This window comes from Haplochromis burtoni, unplaced genomic scaffold (assembly GCF_018398535.1).
Source record: "Haplochromis burtoni strain Fernald_Lab_line unplaced genomic scaffold, NCSU_Asbu1 Contig_388, whole genome shotgun sequence".
Taxonomy (NCBI): domain Eukaryota; kingdom Metazoa; phylum Chordata; class Actinopteri; order Cichliformes; family Cichlidae; genus Haplochromis; species Haplochromis burtoni.
In genome coordinates, this window is record NW_024582749.1 from 248204 (window position 1) to 269940 (window position 21737).

At 41.3% G+C, this 21737-nt stretch overlaps 3 protein-coding genes across 8 annotated transcripts in view; 1 reads left to right on the top strand and 2 right to left on the bottom strand.

Annotated features, from left to right (window-relative positions):
* Window positions 1-386: 386 nt before the first annotated feature.
* LOC102304941 (HAUS augmin-like complex, subunit 3) lies at window positions 387-6113 on the bottom strand. Of its 4 annotated transcripts, none has more exons than XM_042212713.1 (6): window positions 5944-6113; window positions 4020-5019; window positions 3721-3930; window positions 3034-3266; window positions 2072-2348; window positions 387-1040 (listed from the first exon to the last, which is right to left on the bottom strand). In XM_042212713.1, the coding sequence occupies exons 2-6, from the start codon at window positions 5010-5012 to the stop codon at window positions 813-815; spliced, it is 1941 nt and encodes a 646-aa protein (XP_042068647.1). In that variant the 5' UTR covers window positions 5013-5019; window positions 5944-6113; the 3' UTR covers window positions 387-812. The 4 variants fall into 4 exon arrangements, with proteins under 4 accessions (XP_042068647.1, XP_042068646.1, XP_005944645.1 ...); XM_042212712.1 differs by having other exon boundaries at window positions 4020-5034; XM_005944583.2 differs by having other exon boundaries at window positions 2114-2348; window positions 4020-5039.
* A 2396-nt stretch (window positions 6114-8509) lies between these two features.
* LOC102304639 (prostaglandin reductase 1) overlaps window positions 8510-21737 on the top strand; it is a 26225-nt gene continuing 12997 nt past the window's right edge. For 2 of the 3 annotated variants that reach the window (XM_042212718.1, XM_042212716.1), the window contains exon 1: window positions 19314-19421. The gene's annotated coding sequence lies outside the window, so the exon portion shown is untranslated. Of the gene's footprint in view, window positions 8630-19313; window positions 19422-21737 lie in introns of those variants that run through there. The other variant, XM_042212717.1, reaches the window with a different exon arrangement.
* On the bottom strand, window positions 11092-17047 carry LOC121811962 (HAUS augmin-like complex subunit 3). The gene is given in 7 exon segments (XM_042212715.1): window positions 11092-11748; window positions 12822-13056; window positions 13841-13998; window positions 14000-14074; window positions 14529-14738; window positions 14828-15847; window positions 16751-17047. Coding segments are annotated over 6 exon segments (1899 nt in total). The 5' UTR covers window positions 15821-15847; window positions 16751-17047; the 3' UTR covers window positions 11092-11520.

Here is a 21737-nt window from a genome sequence, read left to right on the forward strand (position 1 = left end):
TGAGCCACAATCGCCCCTCATAAATCCTATTGCAGTGTGTTTAGAACATATTATTTCCCTCTTAATCCATGCGACCCAATGCTGTCTGTAGTTTGAGAACCACTGGCATACTGCAACAAGCTCAACTTGTCTGTGCTTCTAACCTGCCTGACTTTGTCTGCGATTGCTGGAGTAGTTTTGGTTGCATCTGGCTCCACGCAGACTTTGGGCCCGCAGAGCAGCCAAGACCTTCTGGGCTGCCCGTGACAGGGGTCCTGTGTACAATCTGTTGTTGGACCACTCCATCTCATCCCCAACAGAACAACTTAGCTCTCCCACTGGGCCCACAGAGCTTTGATTCTTCAGCTATGAAATGCCTGAATAGGACAAAGAAGAGAGCTTCTTCAGTGATCAACAGGCAAGCTTTAAACTGGCGTTTAAAAAAATATATTTAACAGAAAACAAACAAAAAGAAAACATTTTCCAGGAACTTTCACCAAGTATACTGACAATAATGAGAAGCAATCACAAGGCATTTATAATAAAAATCAAAACTTCAGAAATATAGTATTTCACTTTATTTAACTGATGACTGGAGACGAAAGAAAAAAAACAAAACAAGAATTTTTGAACATCAAGACTGAACAACACAATCATGGATGCTTTTCACTTATGAATGTTTACATGAATTAAACACATTCAAATGAATCCCATATAAACAGCTCCATCTCCAACACAAAAAGATGAAACTAGATTATCAGCAAAGATCATTTTTGTTTTTTCAGCTCAAGCACGGAGAGTGCCTGAGCCGCCTGTAAATAATCTCTGAAGTTTTACTGCTGCCCTCTCTTTGCAGACATTTTCCTTTCCAGATCTTCAACTATTTTCTGCAGCAGTCGGGCATCCAAGTGAAAGTAGATGTACAATTCCCTCTCCCGCCTGAGGAGGGCATTACGCTCCAGCTGAGAACGCTTGGTTTTAATTTCTCCCAGAATTTCTTGCATTAGTTGATGTAAACTCTGCAGCTGAGACTCTGCTTCCATGAGCTTCGCTGTGAGCTCCTGGAGAAAAAATAAAATAGAAAATTATGGAGGGTGAATGAGAAACAAAGATATAAGCACAGACCACACAAACAACAGATACATAAGTAATTGTAGCTGGAGTATTATTAATTAAATAATCATTTGTTTTATAATAACAATAATGATAATAATACTGAATTACATTATAAGCCTCGCTGCAGGGCCAAAAACACAATACCATATGAACCCGTCTATGCAGCTTACTACAGTTGTGGGACAATAAGCAAAGATTTATGTAAATTTACATTAGTTGGTTTATTAAAAATATTAAGAGAATCACTGTCACAGAGCCTATATCGTTAATGCTATGGCAGCATTAAAAAGTGCACATTCACATTTTAAAACAGATTTTTTTTTAAGTCCACTTTGTATGAAGGCTGAACTTATAACTGCTGAAATGTAGTAGAGATGAATGGCTAATAGTCATTGATATTAAATCCCATGCCATGCAGTAAAGCTGATCCTCTTGTGAACAATTTATTACACAGTGCTTCTGTGCCCAACAAACAAATGTACAGTGGAACCCCGATTTACAAAAATTCAAGTTACGAAGGCACTGGACGGCAATATTTCTGCCCGTGTTACGGCAAAATGCCCGAGTAACGAAATCCGCTGGCTCTGATTGGCTGAGCCTACAATGCCCTCCGAAGCATGTGACAACCCCTTGGCTTCCGTACTTGCGCTTCGCTGTTCCACTTGAACGACGTATTGTTGTTCTAGTTAGCAATTAGCCTATAGCCTATTGTTCAGCATCGCCTCAGTCAAAACGCGCAATGGGTGCTTCGACTTACGAGTCGGGAACTAATTAATTTCGTACGTTGGGGTTCCTCTGTATTTCTTTACAATTTAACATGTGTGGAGAAATTCAGAAAACACAACGTGCTACCAGGTTATTCACCAATTGTGTCAAGTATAAGGTCTAAAAATCATCTGACTCACATGAAGGGCTGAGTGAACTCTGTCACCTTCGTTACCTATTCAAACTATAAAGTGAAAGGAAACACACCCACCTGTGCACTGGGGCAAAGGAGCTCCTGCTCAGTTAGACGTACCTGCGGGCCCAAAACCAGCTGCTGGAATTCAGTGTACAAGGCCCTGTGGAGCGACTCACAGTCGCCATAAAGACGAGCTGCTGTGAAACACTGCTCACCGCCAGCGCCAGCCAGAGCATCTTTGATCAAATGGAGGTTGTTTGCTAGATTACTAGCAGCTTGGTCCAACGCTTCATATGTTCGAAAAGGCTCTGATCGACTGTGGGCTGAATCATAGTCAAGCATCTGAAGGAGTCTGGGTAAAAAAAAGGGTGGAAATAACACCAAGTTATTCCAAAGTGATACAGCCTGCATTTAAACAAGGATCCAAAGGGTCATAAGCCAAAAGCAGAGTGCTGAGGTGAGTCTGTACTCCTGACTTAGGTCTGCAAACAAGAAAAATGCCACCTAACAGCTGCTAGGGTGAAGCACACATAAATAAATATATGGAGTTTCAGGTTTGATACTCAAACCTTCTGTTGGTGAGGGGGACCTAATCAAAAGGCTCAAAGGAAGAGCTAAAAGTAGATGAACTGAGGGGCAGCACCAAGATTCAGTGAAAGATAAAAGGATATTTTGAACCATTAAAAATGCAAAGCTACTCTAGCAGAGTTTGAAAATAAAAATTGTAAGGCTGGAGATCTACATTTACACACACACACACACACACACACTTACACACACACACGTTGAACTGATGTCGACGGGTACATTTAATCATGTTTGTCCAGTTTCTGAAAGGGCAGCTAGTGTTTGTCAAATGTGCATGTGGTAAAACTGTAACTTGTTAATAAAAACTATTTTAGAATAAAGTAAATTAACATACTACAACAGCTGGCTGAACTTAAATGATTATTTATGTGTTTGGCTCGTGCTTTTTCTGTCTATAATTCTAGCTCTAAAACAAAAGCCTATAGTAGATAGAGTTCAAATCTTCTCACCTGCTGAAAGCTGCATCTTTAGAGCTGATGATAGGGTTGGGTTTAGGGTTAATTATCAGGTCAGGATGTGCCAGAGACTTGATCCGGAGAGACACTTCTTCACCTTCCTTTTTCAGCTTGCCTTTAACATCACCCAGGTGCTTCTGACACATCTTCCACCTTCTTAACTCCATCTCCTGAGCCAGTAGGAGCAAGTCAAAACAGGCTTTCTGACGGAGCAAGTAGTCTCGTACCTGGGTGGACAGTGTTACACTTGATTTAGTTTGATGGATTCCAATTCCTAAAAGGACATGTAATGACAAGGAACGGTGGCTCCACAACTTTCTTAAATCTTACGCAATTTCCACAATACAGGTGTCTGTTGACAGACAAAGGACCAAATACATGGCACTTACATGATGCTTACGAATATGCTAGCTTACAACCATTGCCTTTTTTTTTGAAGTGAACTTAAAGTTTCAGCTGTTTTGTTCAGGGCATTTTTAAAGGCTATGGCCTTTAAAAATGTTGTGTTTTCAAGGATCTGATATCAAGAATATCATTAGTGGTTTATATGAGTTTTCAGTTTCACCATTATTGCTTTTCAACATCTGGGCCTGACCTCTTACCTGTCTGAGAGACAGGCTGAGAACGAATTATCTCACATTAAAATCTCGTAATGTAATAATCAGTGGAAATGCTGCTAACCTGATTCTGTCTGGAGGTGTAGTAGTCCTGCCTGGCCACTTGCAAAGCCAGGTCTCCCCTCACTACTGGTAAATTAAGCAGTCTGGCTGACTCCCTCAGGGCAGCAGGTACTGGCCCATGAAGCAGAGCTTCAAGCTCCGCTTCCACAGCCTGCAGCTCCTTTCTGGACACAACCTCACGCACATGTAGTGAGGAGGAGGTGGAAATGCTCTGGTAGCATAAAGACAGATGTAAGAAAGCACTTTATAGAGGAAGACAAAGCATTAATAAGACAAACAGTCACAACATGTTTACTTTACCTTAGTATGAGAAGACTTGTCTGACAGCCAGTCTAGTCCAGCCCTGACGCTCTTCTCCTCAGCCATAGCCTGCATCAGTTGGTGCTGAGCAACAATATGAGACCACTGAAGTCTGGCCATCTCAGTCCTCCTGCGATCGACCAGCCGCTCCTCTCCCTCGTGCCCAGTCTCCTCCTCTTTTCCATCATCACAAGAACTGAGGTCAAGGACCTGGAAACGCTCAGAACAGGAACTCTCAACAATGGCTGATATGCCCTGGAAAAAATGTTTCTGTGTGAAGGCAGCAAGTGCTTTAGTGTTGAGCTCCTCCTGATGCAGGTATGGATCCAAGGGAAGCTGAGAGAGGAGAAAAGTGGGCTTCTGGGAAACAGGAGGGTCTTTTCCCTTTGGTTTGGCTTCTGGCTGAACTGGAAAATATGATGCAAGATTGCTGACCTCATCTGTTAGGGTTTGTAACAGTGTGTTGGTGTCAGCATTCTCAGCTCCAATAGAAGAGTTGGCCTCGTTGAGCTTACATGAAGTGCTCTCCAGCTCTGCAGTGAGTCGCAGGTCAACATCTGCACGGGAAGTGGCGACAACCTGCAGCTTGTTATAACGTCGCTGCTTCAATTCTTTCTCTTTACGCAGGGCCTGGAGCTCTGCCTCCAAGTCCTCTATAGGGAAAGTCTCCTCTGCCGCAAACATAGATGATGAAGAGGATGACCCCAAGATCTTACCAGTGCTCCCATCTGAATTTCCAATGGTTTTAAGAACTTCACTCAAGGCGGTTTCATCTAAAATTGGTTTGCCGGAATTTTGTAGCTCCTGAAAGGCACGTGCCTCCTCTGGGGTGAGGACGTTGCTCTGGTTGAGAGTCCGACAGACAAACCGCAAGAAGTGAAGGTTCTCCGGAGCACAGTCAAAGAGCCAGTCGAACTCTGAGGCCTTCAGTGATGATGAACCAGGATAACCCAGGCGGCCTAGGGCCTCCACAAACTGTCCACCGTCTAACATGTTTAACCTGTTTCCCACAACACTGTGCTAGTCAGTCATGCAGCAACACAATGGAGATCAAAGAAGATTAGATGAAGGCACATGAGGCAAGGAAAATATACAGCAAAGCATAATTCTGACTTTTCTAGACTAAGGATATTCTTGGGTTAATGTGCATTTTTTTCTGGTCAGCTACATTATCAGTTCAAAACACTGCATAACACATAAACATAAACTGAAAACACAGTTCATTATTGACAACCCCCCCCCAAAAAAAAAACCTAATCAAAATGCACATAATCGTAACCCTGAAATGATTTCCCCAGAGCTTCAGTATTTCATCTGGCATTTCTTAACATTCCCTGTAAAACATCATCAGAGCCATTTCTTCTTCGTTCAGTTAGCTTCACCATCTCTGCTCCTTCCAGCTTCACTGTTATACCTGCCTCCCTTACACATGTATTGTATGGCATCTACTGACTCTTCTTCTTAACAGGGTCACTTTGACCTGCTCCCCACAACACCTCTAAATTCATATGACAAAAACCTCCACGACATCATAAAAACAATTTGGACTTAACAATTACTTAAGAAATTCTGTACACAAAATATTTTGTATACAAATACAAAATATTTGTACACAGACTTGACTAGGAATCCACAATATTACAAAAATATATAACTGATCCTGTACCTAATACTAAAAGCTAACAAATGAAAGCATATGAGCTTAAGACAAAACACCGATAGCACTGACGGCTATGATAATACAGCTGTAATACAGCTAGCTACCGAGCTACCTAAGCATACCAGCCGTTGTGCATTAACTAGCCAGTCGATGGTTAGAGAATGGCTACACCCGTAAGTACGCCTGTAAAGGGCTGCTGTATTTCGCTTGTTATCTGAACATTTTGAGTCAAACCAGACAGTAAACTGCCAACAAAATACTCACAATTTTAATTTTAAAAGACGAAACCTCCGGTCTTTAGCGTCTTCTTCTCGCCATTTATAGGTTCGCGCCAAACATCCAAACCGAGCAGTGTTGCCAACTCCTCTTCTTCTTCCAGTTTAATGGCAGCTTGCAGCCATCGAGGTTGCATTACTGCCACCCTCTGGTGTTACTTAGACTGCACTTAGCTCTTTAAATCCTCTTAAACAACCCCGTTCTTCTCAGAAACCGAAGAACCACTCCTTTCCGTTCATGACATCCTAGCCAGTCAACCACCTTTTCAAACCTGAGTTCCCCCCTAATTTCCAATTCTATCCTCATCATTCCCCTGTGGTTATCATACCTTCTGCAGATAAGAAATACATGCTCTATTGTTTCCTTAACACCACACCAATTACACAGCCCCGTTAAATGTTCCCCATCCTAAAAGGAGTGCCATTCAGGAAACAATGCCCTGTTCTTATTCTACACATGACAATCTCCTCCCGCCTATTCATTCCTGTATCTCTTTTAACTTCTACTGTATTTTGTACCCTATACAATCGTCTCCCTTTAGTTTCTACTTTCACTCCAAACAATACACTTTCCCTCAGATTTAGATAATGGTATCTGTACTTCAATGTCTACTCTTTTAACAACTTCCTTAGCCATTCTATCTGCTCTTTCATCCCCCATAATGCCTATATAAGCTGGTGTGTCATTACTACACTTTTGCCCTGCTCACACACTCTATGGTGAGCAAACATAACTTCATACAGAATGGTCTGATTACTACTTGTATTCCCATTTTCTATAATTAACACAGCTGACAATGAATCAGTGCATATTATTACTTTTGGAACTCTGCTGCCTTCCACCCATTCTAAGGCCATCAATATGGCATACAGCTCTACTGCATACACACTCAAAAAGTTTGATGTTCTCTTCCCAAGTTTGATATTTAATTCCGGAACTACCACTGCCAAACCAGTTGCTTCACTATCCGGATCTTTCGATCCATCCGTGTACACCTGCACATAGCCACTGTACTTGCCTTCCAATCTACTATAAACTTCTTCTTTCATGTTTAACGGCAGCTTGCATCCAAAGATGTTGCACTACTGCCATCTCCTGGCTTTAATTCTTACTTCACTTCCGAGTGTTTCTCAAAAAACGAAAAACCACCCCTTTCCCTTCACCATGAGTTAACCGATTAACCACTTTTTCAAACCTAAGTTCCCTTCCACCACTCATTTCAACCCTCATCACTCTCCTGTGACTTACATACTTCCTACAACTAATAAGCACATGTTCAACCGTCTCCATAGCATTACACCAATCACACAACCCTGTCGGATGTTTCCCTATCCTAAAAAGAGTACCATTTAGAAAGCAATGACCTGTTCGTATTCTACTTATAATAACCTCCTCCTGTCTATTTAATCCACTACTCCTCTTAACTTCTATTGTGTTTTGTACCCTATATAAATGTCTCCCTTTTGTTTCATTATCTCATTTGCCAGAAGTTCTTACTTTCTGTCCAAACTATACTTTTCCCTTCAGATTCTGACAGTGGTATCTGTACATCTATATCGACTTTTTTAACAGCTGCTTTAGCCAACCTATCTGCTCTTTCAGTGACGGTCCTAGCCTGTTTGGTACCCTGAGTGAACACCCCCCCTCTATATGTATATATGTATACATATATACATATACACATATATATATATATATATATATATGTATTTATCCAGAAGCTGGAGAAATACCAAGGGCTCAGAGAAGAGCTCGAGAGGATGTGGAGGGTGAAGGTAACGGTGGTCCCCGTGGTAATCGGAGCACTAGGTGCGGTGACTCCCAAGCTAGGCGAGTGGCTCCAGCAGATCCCGGGAATAACATCGGAGATCTCTGTCCAGAAGAGCGCAGTCCTGGGAACAGCTAAGATACTGCGCAGGACCCTCAAGCTCCCAGGCCTCTGGTAGAGGACCCGAGCTTGAAGGATAAACCGCCCGCAGGGGCGTGCTGGGTGTTTTTATGTGAAACAGGCTCATGATTATAATGATGTGATGTGTAAACCTCTAAACTGAATAAATAAATTGTTTTCATGGTTATTTATCCCGAATATTGTCTCAGTATGTCTGATACAAAAGAGAAAGTGGAAACTATCAGGACAGAGTTTTGGTATGATTGTGTAACTGTGTAATCATGCTTATGTACATCTGGACAATGACACAAACTAGTGTGTGGCGCTTCACTTTTTAATAAACTAAAAGATAGAAATCATTATAGGATTATAGAATCTGTAGTGTTGTTTATTTATATTATGGTACTTATCATTTGTGATATTTATTACTGTATGCATATGCATACTTTATTAGAAGAGATGAGATTTAAAAAAATCTCTTCCTTGCTGGTTCCATCGAAGAAGAAATGCTCAAGAAACTATGTAGCACGTACGTAATCCAATTCCACAACACAGTGTGATGGGGAGTCAGCTGTGTTTTATTTATTTTTATTTCGAATCTGGCGCGAACCGGCGAGCCAGTTCCTGAATCAATCACGTGGTACGGACTGCCCGCGAGGCCTCGAACGTCACTGCATACGTAATCAAAGCAAGCTTCGACACGCGCTTCACAAAAACTTCCCCGAGATTACCCGACACAGGTATCGAAGCTTCGACACACAGGACACATCACTACACACTTCATCGGTAAGTCAAGGCGCCAGTCTATATCGTTATTTGTGGAATAATAGGATTTACTCAGCTGTACTGTTTCAGTAGAAGAGGCGAATTTAGGAAGTGCAGCTACAGGAGGGAGTTGCAACTCACTTTTAATGTGTTAGTCTGCGTCAGTATTATTTGCCAAAGAACATGGACGCTGGAGTGGGTTTTACGAAGTACATGTATGAGACAAGAGTTCATTTATAAGTCTATGACGACTGAAAACCGCAGGATACGCTTCCTGCTTTGTTTTGTGTGTGCGTATGACTGTACATGTGTGTTTTTTAGCATGCTAAGAAATTGTGCATTCCTAATGAATTACTGCTCCCATAACAATATCTGGGAAATTATAATCCGATAGTGACAGTATCAGATAGTTTATAGTCAGATACTTTATGGTCAGAAGAAACAGGTGTTATGAGATAATAAAAGACAATAAAAAATAAAATATTCTCCCATACCTGAGAAATTCTTTTGTTAGATTTTTTTTTAAATAACTTAGCTATAACAGTCGTAATAATAGTAATAATGATCATTTATACCAAGTGAAATAAAATATTTAAAAATCATCAGAGCCACATGCTTTGTGTTTTTACTGGAAACTTGTCTGTGGATTTTTTTTTTTAAGCTGTTTTTTTGGGTTTTTTTTCATGTGACAAACTATGTCTGAAGTACAGTAATATACAATTTTCACTGAAGAAGGATTGGCTGTCAGCGAGTCGTTTGGCGCCAAAAAGATAAACAAGTCGTGCTTTTTCGCGGCAAAACATCCATACGGAGCGCGCGTTGCAACGCATGACTAGCGTCAGAGGCGGCGCAAAACTTTTAGCCAGTCAGATTTGGAGATACAAGCTCTTCGTCCTCGCCACCCTCCCCCCCTTCCCCCGAAACTGGAGATCCAGCTGCTGACATCAGTCTTTAACCGTTTCTTTTAGTGATGGGAAATCCGGCTCTTTTTAGAGAACCGACTCCTTCGGCTTGACTCACTAAAAAGACCCTCCTTGTTCTGATTTTATCTGTTTTGATTTTATATACTGTTTTGTTTGTTTGTTAATTAGTTTGTTTGTAAGTAAAAGTATTGCCCTGATAGTGAGTGAAAAAGCAGCCAAAGAAAAACTTTTGAACTATTGCTCAGGACCACTTATAAGGGGCGGCTCATGACTTTCGCACAGTATTCCACAATAACGATGAGTAATAATCATTAGGATCAGCTTAATATTTTGTTGAGGTGTTGATAAAGCTGATATCTGAACATTAATCAGACTTACTGATATGTGCATCTCTCCTCCTGACTCCAGCTGCTGTCTGCCCAAGACTCCCTCTGGCTGCAATTATACATCTCCACTACCACAAGCACATCAAAAGAACACAGAACTAAATACAGACAGCATTATATAACTTGCATGCAAGGCAAACTGAGCAGTAAAATGTTAAATGAGATGGGACCTACTTTATTCTTTTTCACATCTGCACTTAGCAGCAACTTATAAAACACTGATATCTATAATAATAGTTTGCAACAGCCCTCCTAGAAGTTGTATTTTTACAAAACTTCAGTCTCTGAGTTTTCTTGTGTTTCAAATTCATACATAAATTCTATATTTTTTCCCCTCTTATTATTTTTAATGAAGTGGTTCCCAACCTTTTCCTGCTATGCCTTCACCTCCAGATTTTGTCATTCCGCAGCAATAAAAAGCAACCCCAACTTGAAATGAATGTCAGCACAAAAGCTTCAGCTGATTTTTCTCCCTCGGATAAATGGTAAATAGCCTGTATCTGTATAGCGCTTTACTGGTCCCTAAGGACCCCAAAGCGCTTTACACAACCAGTCATCCACCCATTCACACACACATTCACACACTGGTGATGGCAAGCTACATTGTAGCCACAGCCACCCTGGGGCGCACTGACAGAGGCGAGGCTGCCGGACACTGGCGCCACCGGGCCCTCTGACCACCACCAGTAGGCAACGGGTGAAGTGTCTTGCCCAAGGACACAACGACCGAGACTGTCCAAGCCGGGGCTCGAACCGGCAACCTTCCGATTACAAGGCGAACTCCAAACTCTTGAGCCACAATCGCCCCTCATAAATCCTATTGCAGTGTGTTTAGAACATATTATTTCCCTCTTAATCCATGCGACCCAATGCTGTCTGTAGTTTGAGAACCACTGGCATACTGCAACAAGCTCAACTTGTCTGTGCTTCTAACCTGCCTGACTTTGTCTGCGATTGCTGGAGTAGTTTTGGTTGCATCTGGCTCCACGCAGACTTTGGGCCCGCAGAGCAGCCAAGACCTTCTGGGCTGCCCGTGACAGGGGTCCTGTGTACAATCTGTTGTTGGACCACTCCATCTCATCCCCAACAGAACAACTTAGCTCTCCCACTGGGCCCACAGAGCTTTGATTCTTCAGCTATGAAATGCCTGAATAGGACAAAGAAGAGAGCTTCTTCAGTGATCAACAGGCAAGCTTTAAACTGGCGTTTAAAAAAATATATTTAACAGAAAACAAACAAAAAGAAAACATTTTCCAGGAACTTTCACCAAGTATACTGACAATAATGAGAAGCAATCACAAGGCATTTATAATAAAAATCAAAACTTCAGAAATATAGTATTTCACTTTATTTAACTGATGACTGGAGACGAAAGAAAAAAAACAAAACAAGAATTTTTGAACATCAAGACTGAACAACACAATCATGGATGCTTTTCACTTATGAATGTTTACATGAATTAAACACATTCAAATGAATCCCATATAAACAGCTCCATCTCCAACACAAAAAGATGAAACTAGATTATCAGCAAAGATCATTTTTGTTTTTTCAGCTCAAGCACGGAGAGTGCCTGAGCCGCCTGTAAATAATCTCTGAAGTTTTACTGCTGCCCTCTCTTTGCAGACATTTTCCTTTCCAGATCTTCAACTATTTTCTGCAGCAGTCGGGCATCCAAGTGAAAGTAGATGTACAATTCCCTCTCCCGCCTGAGGAGGGCATTACGCTCCAGCTGAGAACGCTTGGTTTTAATTTCTCCCAGAATTTCTTGCATTAGTTGATGTAAACTCTGCAGCTGAGACTCTGCTTCCATGAGCTTCGCTGTGAGCTCCTGGAGAAAAAATAAAATAGAAAATTATGGAGGGTGAATGAGAAACAAAGATATAAGCACAGACCACACAAACAACAGATACATAAGTAATTGTAGCTGGAGTATTATTAATTAAATAATCATTTGTTTTATAATAACAATAATGATAATAATACTGAATTACATTATAAGCCTCGCTGCAGGGCCAAAAACACAATACCATATGAACCCGTCTATGCAGCTTACTACAGTTGTGGGACAATAAGCAAAGATTTATGTAAATTTACATTAGTTGGTTTATTAAAAATATTAAGAGAATCACTGTCACAGAGCCTATATCGTTAATGCTATGGCAGCATTAAAAAGTGCACATTCACATTTTAAAACAGATTTTTTTTTAAGTCCACTTTGTATGAAGGCTGAACTTATAACTGCTGAAATGTAGTAGAGATGAATGGCTAATAGTCATTGATATTAAATCCCATGCCATGCAGTAAAGCTGATCCTCTTGTGAACAATTTATTACACAGTGCTTCTGTGCCCAACAAACAAATGTACAGTGGAACCCCGATTTACAAAAATTCAAGTTACGAAGGCACTGGACGGCAATATTTCTGCCCGTGTTACGGCAAAATGCCCGAGTAACGAAATCCGCTGGCTCTGATTGGCTGAGCCTACAATGCCCTCCGAAGCATGTGACAACCCCTTGGCTTCCGTACTTGCGCTTCGCTGTTCCACTTGAACGACATATTGTTGTTCTAGTTAGCAATTAGCCTATAGCCTATTGTTCAGCATCGCCTCAGTCAAAACGCGCAATGGGTGCTTCGACTTACGAGTCGGGAACTAATTAATTTCGTACGTTGGGGTTCCTCTGTATTTCTTTACAATTTAACATGTGTGGAGAAATTCAGAAAACACAACGTGCTACCAGGTTATTCACCAATTGTGTCAAGTATAAGGTCTAAAAATCATCTGACTCACATGAAGGGCTGAGTGAACTCTGTCACCTTCGTTACCTATTCAAACTATAAAGTGAAAGGAAACACACCCACCTGTGCACTGGGGCAAAGGAGCTCCTGCTCAGTTAGACGTACCTGCGGGCCCAAAACCAGCTGCTGGAATTCAGTGTACAAGGCCCTGTGGAGCGACTCACAGTCGCCATAAAGACGAGCTGCTGTGAAACACTGCTCACCGCCAGCGCCAGCCAGAGCATCTTTGATCAAATGGAGGTTGTTTGCTAGATTACTAGCAGCTTGGTCCAACGCTTCATATGTTCGAAAAGGCTCTGATCGACTGTGGGCTGAATCATAGTCAAGCATCTGAAGGAGTCTGGGTAAAAAAAGGGTGGAAATAACACCAAGTTATTCCAAAGTGATACAGCCTGCATTTATACAAGGATCCAAAGGGTCATAAGCCAAAAGCAGAGTGCTGAGGTGAGTCTGTACTCCTGACTTAGGTCTGCAAACAAGAAAAATGCCACCTAACAGCTGCTAGGGTGAAGCACACATAAATAAATATATGGAGTTTCAGGTTTGATACTCAAACCTTCTGTTGGTGAGGGGGACCTAATCAAAAGGCTCAAAGGAAGAGCTAAAAGTAGATGAACTGAGGGGCAGCACCAAGATTCAGTGAAAGATAAAAGGATATTTTGAACCATTAAAAATGCAAAGCTACTCTAGCAGAGTTTGAAAATAAAAATTGTAAGGCTGGAGATCTACATTTACACACACACACACACACACACACTTATACGCACACACACACACACACTCACACACACACACACACACACACACACACATCACACACACACACAGGCACACACTCACACACACACACAAAACACACACACACACACACATTGAACTGATGTCGACAGGTACATTTAATCATGTTTGTCCAGTTTCTGAAAGGGCAGCTAGTGTTTGTCAAATGTGCATGTGGTAAAACTGTAACTTGTTAATAAAAACTATTTTAGAATAAAGAAAATTAACATACTACAACAGCTGGCTGAACTTAAATGATTATTTATGTGTTTGGCTCGTGCTTTTTCTGTCTATAATTCCAGCTCTAAAACAAAAGCCTATAGTAGATAGAGTTCAAATCTTCTCACCTGCTGAAAGCTGCATCTTTAGAGCTGATGATAGGGTTGGGTTTAGGGTTAATTATCAGGTCAGGATGTGCCAGAGACTTGATCCGGAGAGACACTTCTTCACCTTCCTTTTTCAGCTTGCCTTTAACATCACCACAGGTGCTTCTGACACATCTTCCACCTTCTTAACTCCATCTCCTGAGCCAGTAGGAGCAAGTCAAAACAGGCTTTCTGACGGAGCAAGTAGTCTCGTACCTGGGTGGACAGTGTTACACTTGATTTAGTTTGATGGATTCCAATTCCTAAAAGGACATGTAATGACAAGGAACGGTGGCTCCACAACTTTCTTAAATCTTACGCAATTTCCACAATACAGGTGTCTGTTGACAGACAAAGGACCAAATACACGACACTTACATGATGCTTACGAATATGCTAGCTTACAACCATTGCCTTTTTTTTTGAAGTGAACTTAAAGTTTCAGCTGTTTTGTTCAGGGCATTTTTAAAGGCTATGGCCTTTAAAAATGTTGTGTTTTCAAGGATCTGATATCAAGAATATCATTAGTGGTTTATATGAGTTTTCAGTTTCACCATTATTGCTTTTCAACATCTGGGCCTGACCTCTTACCTGTCTGAGAGACAGGCTGAGAACGAATTATCTCACATTAAAATCTCGTAATGTAATAATCAGTGGAAATGCTGCTAACCTGATTCTGTCTGGAGGTGTAGTAGTCCTGCCTGGCCACTTGCAAAGCCAGGTCTCCCCTCACTACTGGTAAATTAAGCAGTCTGGCTGACTCCCTCAGGGCAGCAGGTACTGGCCCATGAAGCAGAGCTTCAAGCTCCGCTTCCACAGCCTGCAGCTCCTTTCTGGACACAACCTCACGCACATGTAGTGAGGAGGAGGTGGAAATGCTCTGGTAGCATAAAGACAGATGTAAGAAAGCACTTTATAGAGGAAGACAAAGCATTAATAAGACAAACAGTCACAACATGTTTACTTTACCTTAGTATGAGAAGACTTGTCTGACAGCCAGTCTAGTCCAGCCCTGACGCTCTTCTCCTCAGCCATAGCCTGCATCAGTTGGTGCTGAGCAACAATATGAGACCACTGAAGTCTGGCCATCTCAGTCCTCCTGCGATCGACCAGCCGCTCCTCTCCCTCGTGCCCAGTCTCCTCCTCTTTTCCATCATCACAAGAACTGAGGTCAAGGACCTGGAAACGCTCAGAACAGGAACTCTCAACAATGGCTGATATGCCCTGGAAAAAATGTTTCTGTGTGAAGGCAGCAAGTGCTTTAGTGTTGAGCTCCTCCTGATGCAGGTATGGATCCAAGGGAAGCTGAGAGAGGAGAAAAGTGGGCTTCTGGGAAACAGGAGGGTCTTTTCCCTTTGGTTTGGCTTCTGGCTGAACTGGAAAATATGATGCAAGATTGCTGACCTCATCTGTTAGGGTTTGTAACAGTGTGTTGGTGTCAGCATTCTCAGCTCCAATAGAAGAGTTGGCCTCGTTGAGCTTACATGAAGTGCTCTCCAGCTCTGCAGTGAGTCGCAGGTCAACATCTGCACGGGAAGTGGCGACAACCTGCAGCTTGTTATAACGTCGCTGCTTCAATTCTTTCTCTTTACGCAGGGCCTGGAGCTCTGCCTCCAAGTCCTCTATAGGGAAAGTCTCCTCTGCCGCAAACATAGATGATGAAGAGGATGACCCCAAGATCTTACCAGTGCTCCCATCTGAATTTCCAATGGTTTTAAGAACTTCACTCAAGGCGGTTTCATCTAAAATTGGTTTGCCGGAATTTTGTAGCTCCTGAAAGGCACGTGCCTCCTCTGGGGTGAGGACGTTGCTCTGGTTGAGAGTCCGACAGACAAACCGCAAGAAGTGAAGGTTCTCCGGAGCACAGTCAAAGAGCCAGTCGAACTCTGAGGCCTTCAGTGATGATGAACCAGGATAACCCAGGCGGCCTAGGGCCTCCACAAACTGTCCACCGTCTAACATGTTTAACCTGTTTCCCACAACACTGTGCTAGTCAGTCATGCAGCAACACAATGGAGATCAAAGAAGATTAGATGAAGGCACATGAGGCAAGGAAAATATACAGAAAAGCATAATTCTGACTTTTCTAGACTAAGGATATTCTTGGGTTAATGTGCATTTTTTTCTGGTCAGCTACATTATCAGTTCAAAACACTGCATAACACATAAACATAAACTGAAAACACAGTTCATTATTGACAACCCCCCCCCAAAAAAAAAACCTAATCAAAATGCCAAAATCGTAACCCTGAAATGATTTCCCCAGAGCTTCAGTATTTCATCTGGCATTTCTTAACATTCCCTGTAAAACATCATCAGAGCCATTTCTTCTTCGTTCAGTTAGCTTCACCATCTCTGCTCCTTCCAGCTTCACTGTTATACCTGCCTCCCTTACACATGTATTGTATGGCATCTACTGACTCTTCTTCTTAACAGGGTCACTTTGACCTGCTCCCCACAACACCTCTAAATTCATATGACAAAAACCTCCACGACATCATAAAAACAATTTGGACTTAACAATTACTTAAGAAATTCTGTACACAAAATATTTTGTATACAAATACAAAATATTTGTACACAGACTTGACTAGGAATCCACAATATTACAAAAATATATAACTGATCCTGTACCTAATACTAAAAGCTAACAAATGAAAGCATATGAGCTTAAGACAAAACACCGATAGCACTGACGGCTATGATAATACAGCTGTAATACAGCTAGCTACCGAGCTACCTAAGCATACCAGCCGTTGTGCATTAACTAGCCAGTCGATGGTTAGAGAATGGCTACACCCGTAAGTACGCCTGTAAAGGGCTGCTGTATTTCGCTTGTTATCTGAACATTTTGAGTCAAACCAGACAGTAAACTGCCAACAAAATACTCACAATTTTAATTTTAAAAGACGAAACCTCCGGTCTTTAGCGTCTTCTTCTCGCCATTTATAGGTTCGCGCCAAACATCCAAACCGAGCAGTGTCGCCAACTCCTCTTCTTCTTCCAGTTTAACGGCAGCTTGCAGCCATCGAGGTTGCATTACTGCCACCCTCTGGTGTTACTTAGACTGCACTTAGCTCTTTAAATCCTCTTAAACAACCCCGTTCTTCTCAGAAACCGAAGAACCACTCCTTTCCGTTCATGACATCCTAGCCAGTCAACCACCTTTTCAAACCTGAGTTCCCCCCTAATTCCCAATTCTATCCTCATCATTCCCCTGTGGTTATCATACCTTCTGCAGATAAGAAATACATGCTCTATTGTTTCCTTAACACCACACCAATTACACAGCCCCGTTAAATGTTCCCCATCCTAAAAGGAGTGCCATTCAGGAAACAATGCCCTGTTCTTATTCTACACATGACAATCTCCTCCCGCCTATTCATTCCTGTATCTCTTTTAACTTCTACTGTATTTTGTACCCTATACAATCGTCTCCCTTTAGTTTCTACTTTCACTCCAAACAATACACTTCCCTCAGATTTAGATAATGGTATCTGTACCTTCAATTCTACTCTTTTAACAACTTCCGTAGCCATTCTATCTGCTCTTTCATTCCCTCCATAATGCCTATATAAGCTGGTGTCACTTATTACTACACTTTTGCCCTGCTCACACACTCTATGGTGAGCAAACATAACTTCATACAGAATGGTCTGATTACTACTTAAGTTTCCCATTTTCTATACTTAACACAGCTGACAATGAATCAGTGCATATTATTACTTTTGGAACTCTGCTGCCTTCCACCCATTCTAAGGCCATCAATATGGCATACAGCTCTACTGCATACACACTCAAAAAGTTTGATGTTCTCTTCCCAAAGTTTGATATTTAATTCCGGAACTACCACTGCCAAACCAGTTGCTTCACTATCCGGATCTTTCGATCCATCCGTGTACACCTGCACATAGCCACTGTACTTGCCTTCCAATCTACTATAAACTTCTTCTTTCATGTTTAACGGCAGCTTGCATCCAAAGATGTTGCACTACTGCCATCTCCTGGCTTTAATTCTTACTTCACTTCCGAGTGTTTCTCAAAAAACGAAAAACCACCCCTTTCCCTTCACCATGAGTTAACCGATTAACCACTTTTTCAAACCTAAGTTCCCTTCCACCACTCATTTCAACCCTCATCACTCTCCTGTGACTTACATACTTCCTACAACTAATAAGCACATGTTCAACCGTCTCCATAGCATTACACCAATCACACAACCCTGTCGGATGTTTCCCTATCCTAAAAAGAGTACCATTTAGAAAGCAATGACCTGTTCGTATTCTACTTATAATAACCTCCTCCTGTCTATTTAATCCACTACTCCTCTTAACTTCTATTGTGTTTTGTACCCTATATAAATGTCTCCCTTTTGTTTCATTATCTCATTTGCCAGAAGTTCTTACTTTCTGTCCAAACTATACTTTTCCCTTCAGATTCTGACAGTGGTATCTGTACATCTATATCGACTTTTTTAACAGCTGCTTTAGCCAACCTATCTGCTCTTTCAGTGACGGTCCTAGCCTGTTTGGTACCCTGAGTGAACACCCCCCCTCTATATGTATATATGTATACATATATACATATACACATATATATATATATATATATATGTATTTATCCAGAAGCTGGAGAAATACCAAGGGCTCAGAGAAGAGCTCGAGAGGATGTGGAGGGTGAAGGTAACGGTGGTCCCCGTGGTAATCGGAGCACTAGGTGCGGTGACTCCCAAGCTAGGCGAGTGGCTCCAGCAGATCCCGGGAATAACATCGGAGATCTCTGTCCAGAAGAGCGCAGTCCTGGGAACAGCTAAGATACTGCGCAGGACCCTCAAGCTCCCAGGCCTCTGGTAGAGGACCCGAGCTTGAAGGATAAACCGCCCGCAGGGGCGTGCTGGGTGTTTTTATGTGAAACAGGCTCTGATTATAATGATGTGATGTGTAAACCTCTAAACTGAATAAATAAATTGTTTTCATGGTTATTTATCCCGAATATTGTCTCAGTATGTCTGATACAAAAGAGAAAGTGGAAACTATCAGGACAGAGTTTTGGTATGATTGTGTAACTGTGTAATCATGCTTATGTACATCTGGATAATGACACAAACTAGTGTGTGGCGCTTCACTTTTTAATAAACTAAAAGACAGAAATCAGATTATAGGATCTGTAGTGTTGTTTATTTATATTATGGTACTTATCATTTGTGATATTTATTACTGTGTGCATACTTTATTAGAAGAGATGAAAAAAATCTCTTCCTTGCTGGTTCCATCGAAGAAGAAATGCTCAAGTAACTATGTAGCACGTACGTAATCCAATTCCACAACACAGTGTGATGGGGAATCAGCTGTGTTTTGCTGGCCATTTTATTTCGAATCTGGCGCGAACCGGCGAGCCAGTTCCTGAATCAGTCACGTGGTACGGACTGCCCGCGAGGCCTCGAACGTCACTGCATACGTAATCAAAGCAAGCCTCGATACGCGCTTCACAAAAACTCCCCCGAGATTACCGACACAGGTATCGAAGCTTCGACACACAGGACACATCACTACACACTTCATCGGTAAGTCAAGGCGCCAGTCTATATCGTTATTTGTGGAATAATAGGATTTACTCAGCTGTACTGTTTCAGTAGAAGAGGCGAACTTAGGAAGTGCAGCTACAGGAGGGAGTTGCAACTCACTTTTAATGTGTTAGTCTGCGTCAGTATTATTTGCCAAAGAACATGGACGCTGGAGTGGGTTTTACGAAGTACATGTATGAGACAAGAGTTCATTTATAAGTCTATGACGACTGAAAACCGCAGGATACGCTTCCTGCTTTGTTTTGTGTGTGCGTATGACTGTACATGTGTGTTTTTTAGCATGCTAAGAAATTGTGCATTCCTAATGAATTACTGCTCCCATAACAATATCTGGGAAATTATAATCCGATAGTGACAGTATCAGATAGTTTATAGTCAGATACTTTATGGTCAGAAGAAACAGGTGTTATGAGATAATAAAAGACAATTTCTCCCATACCTGAGAAATTCTTTTGTTAGATTTTTTTTTAAATAACTTAGCTATAACAGTCGTAATAATAGTAATAATGATCATTTATACCAAGTGAAATAAAATATTTAAAAATCATCAGAGCCACATGCTTTGTGTTTTTACTGGAAACTTGTCTGTGGATTTTTTTTTTTAAGCTGTTTTTTTGGGTTTTTTTTCATGTGACAAACTATGTCTGAAGTACAGTAATATACAATTTTCACTGAAGAAGGATTGGCTGTCAGCGAGTCGTTTGGCGCCAAAAAGATAAACAAGTCGTGCTTTTTCGCGGCAAAACATCCATACGGAGCGCGCGTTGCAACGAATGACTAGCGTCAGAGGCGGCGCAAAACTTTTAGCCAGTCAGATTTGGAGATACAAGCTCTTCGTCCTCGCCACCCTCCCCCCCTTCCCGAAACTGGAGATCCAGCTGCTGACATCAGTCTTTAACCGTTTCTTTTAGTGATGGGAAATCCGGCTCTTTTTAGAGAACCGACTCCTTCGGCTTGACTCACTAAAAAGACCCTCCTTGTTCTGATTTTATCTGTTTTGATTTTATATACTGTTTTGTTTGTTTGTTAATTAGTTTGTTTGTTTGCTTGTTTTAATCAATTTTAAATCATGCTTTTATTTGTTTTTGTTTCTAATGTCTCTGTAAAGCACTTTGAATCACCTTGTTGTTGAATTGTGCTATACAAATAAACTTGCCTTGCCTTGCCTTCGGCTCCCAACCTGATCTTCAGGTTATTTTGTTGCTTAATTAATTTATTATCAACAACAATATAAAATTATACACAAAATGAATTACTAATGTAAAAAAACATGTTTTTCTTTATATATGTTTATTATATAAATATGCTTTTATTTATTCACTCCACATAAAATGTAAAAATAAATTATAAAATACAACAAACAACTATTTACAATTTAACTTTTAACTATTAAAATTTCAAGCTTTTTCCCTTTTAAACAAATTTAAAGGGAAACAACACAAAACACTGCAAACCACAACACAAAATATAAATTAAAATATGCAAAAAAAACAAAAAAAACCCCAAAGATGCACGTTCTCTGGGATGATTTTTTTTGGAAGAGTGTTTTCCTGCTTGGAATTGCATACATAGGATTCAGTGCATGAATAAACTTTCTGAATCCTTTATCATCCACAACTGATGATAAAGGATTCAGAAAGTTTTATAAGACAGAAAACTCCTATCAGACTTTTCATCCTGAATAATGATAAATATCCAGCATTGAGTTCTGTCTTGCTGGGGGTCACAGACTTCTGCAAAAACTGTCTAATAGGGCTTTGGAGTTGACGTAACGCCGCAATGCATTGTGGGAGCGCGGCACCATTTGAGAAGGCCACGAATCAAAACAAACACACTGTGTTGGAAGGTATACTGCCAGAACCATGCTTAAAATCAGCTCAAAAGTCAAAGGACTGTATCGAGACCAATTGTGCCCGGACGCCAAGAGACGGTACTTGGAAAAAATAGCATGCATTGGTAATGTGGACCCGTATGAAATACGGCAGTGGAGTAGAATCCCTGAAGACCTACCGCCATTGTCCTACCCTGATACCTTCTCATACCTTGTCTGTGGAGTCAGCGCATACACGGCGAATCATTTTCGGAATTATAAATCCCTGGAGGCGCACATCTAATTCACAAACGGTTGGGTACAAGATTTGGCCGTTTTTAAGCCTCCACGTTGTGAGTACGTTGACCATATGACCAAGATACAGCCAGAGGTTGCACATAACATTGCTTCTCCTCAGCAGCTGCCCCAAAAATTGCTCTAGATGAAAACATAAACACACCGTCTGCAGTGAAAGGCAAAAGGAG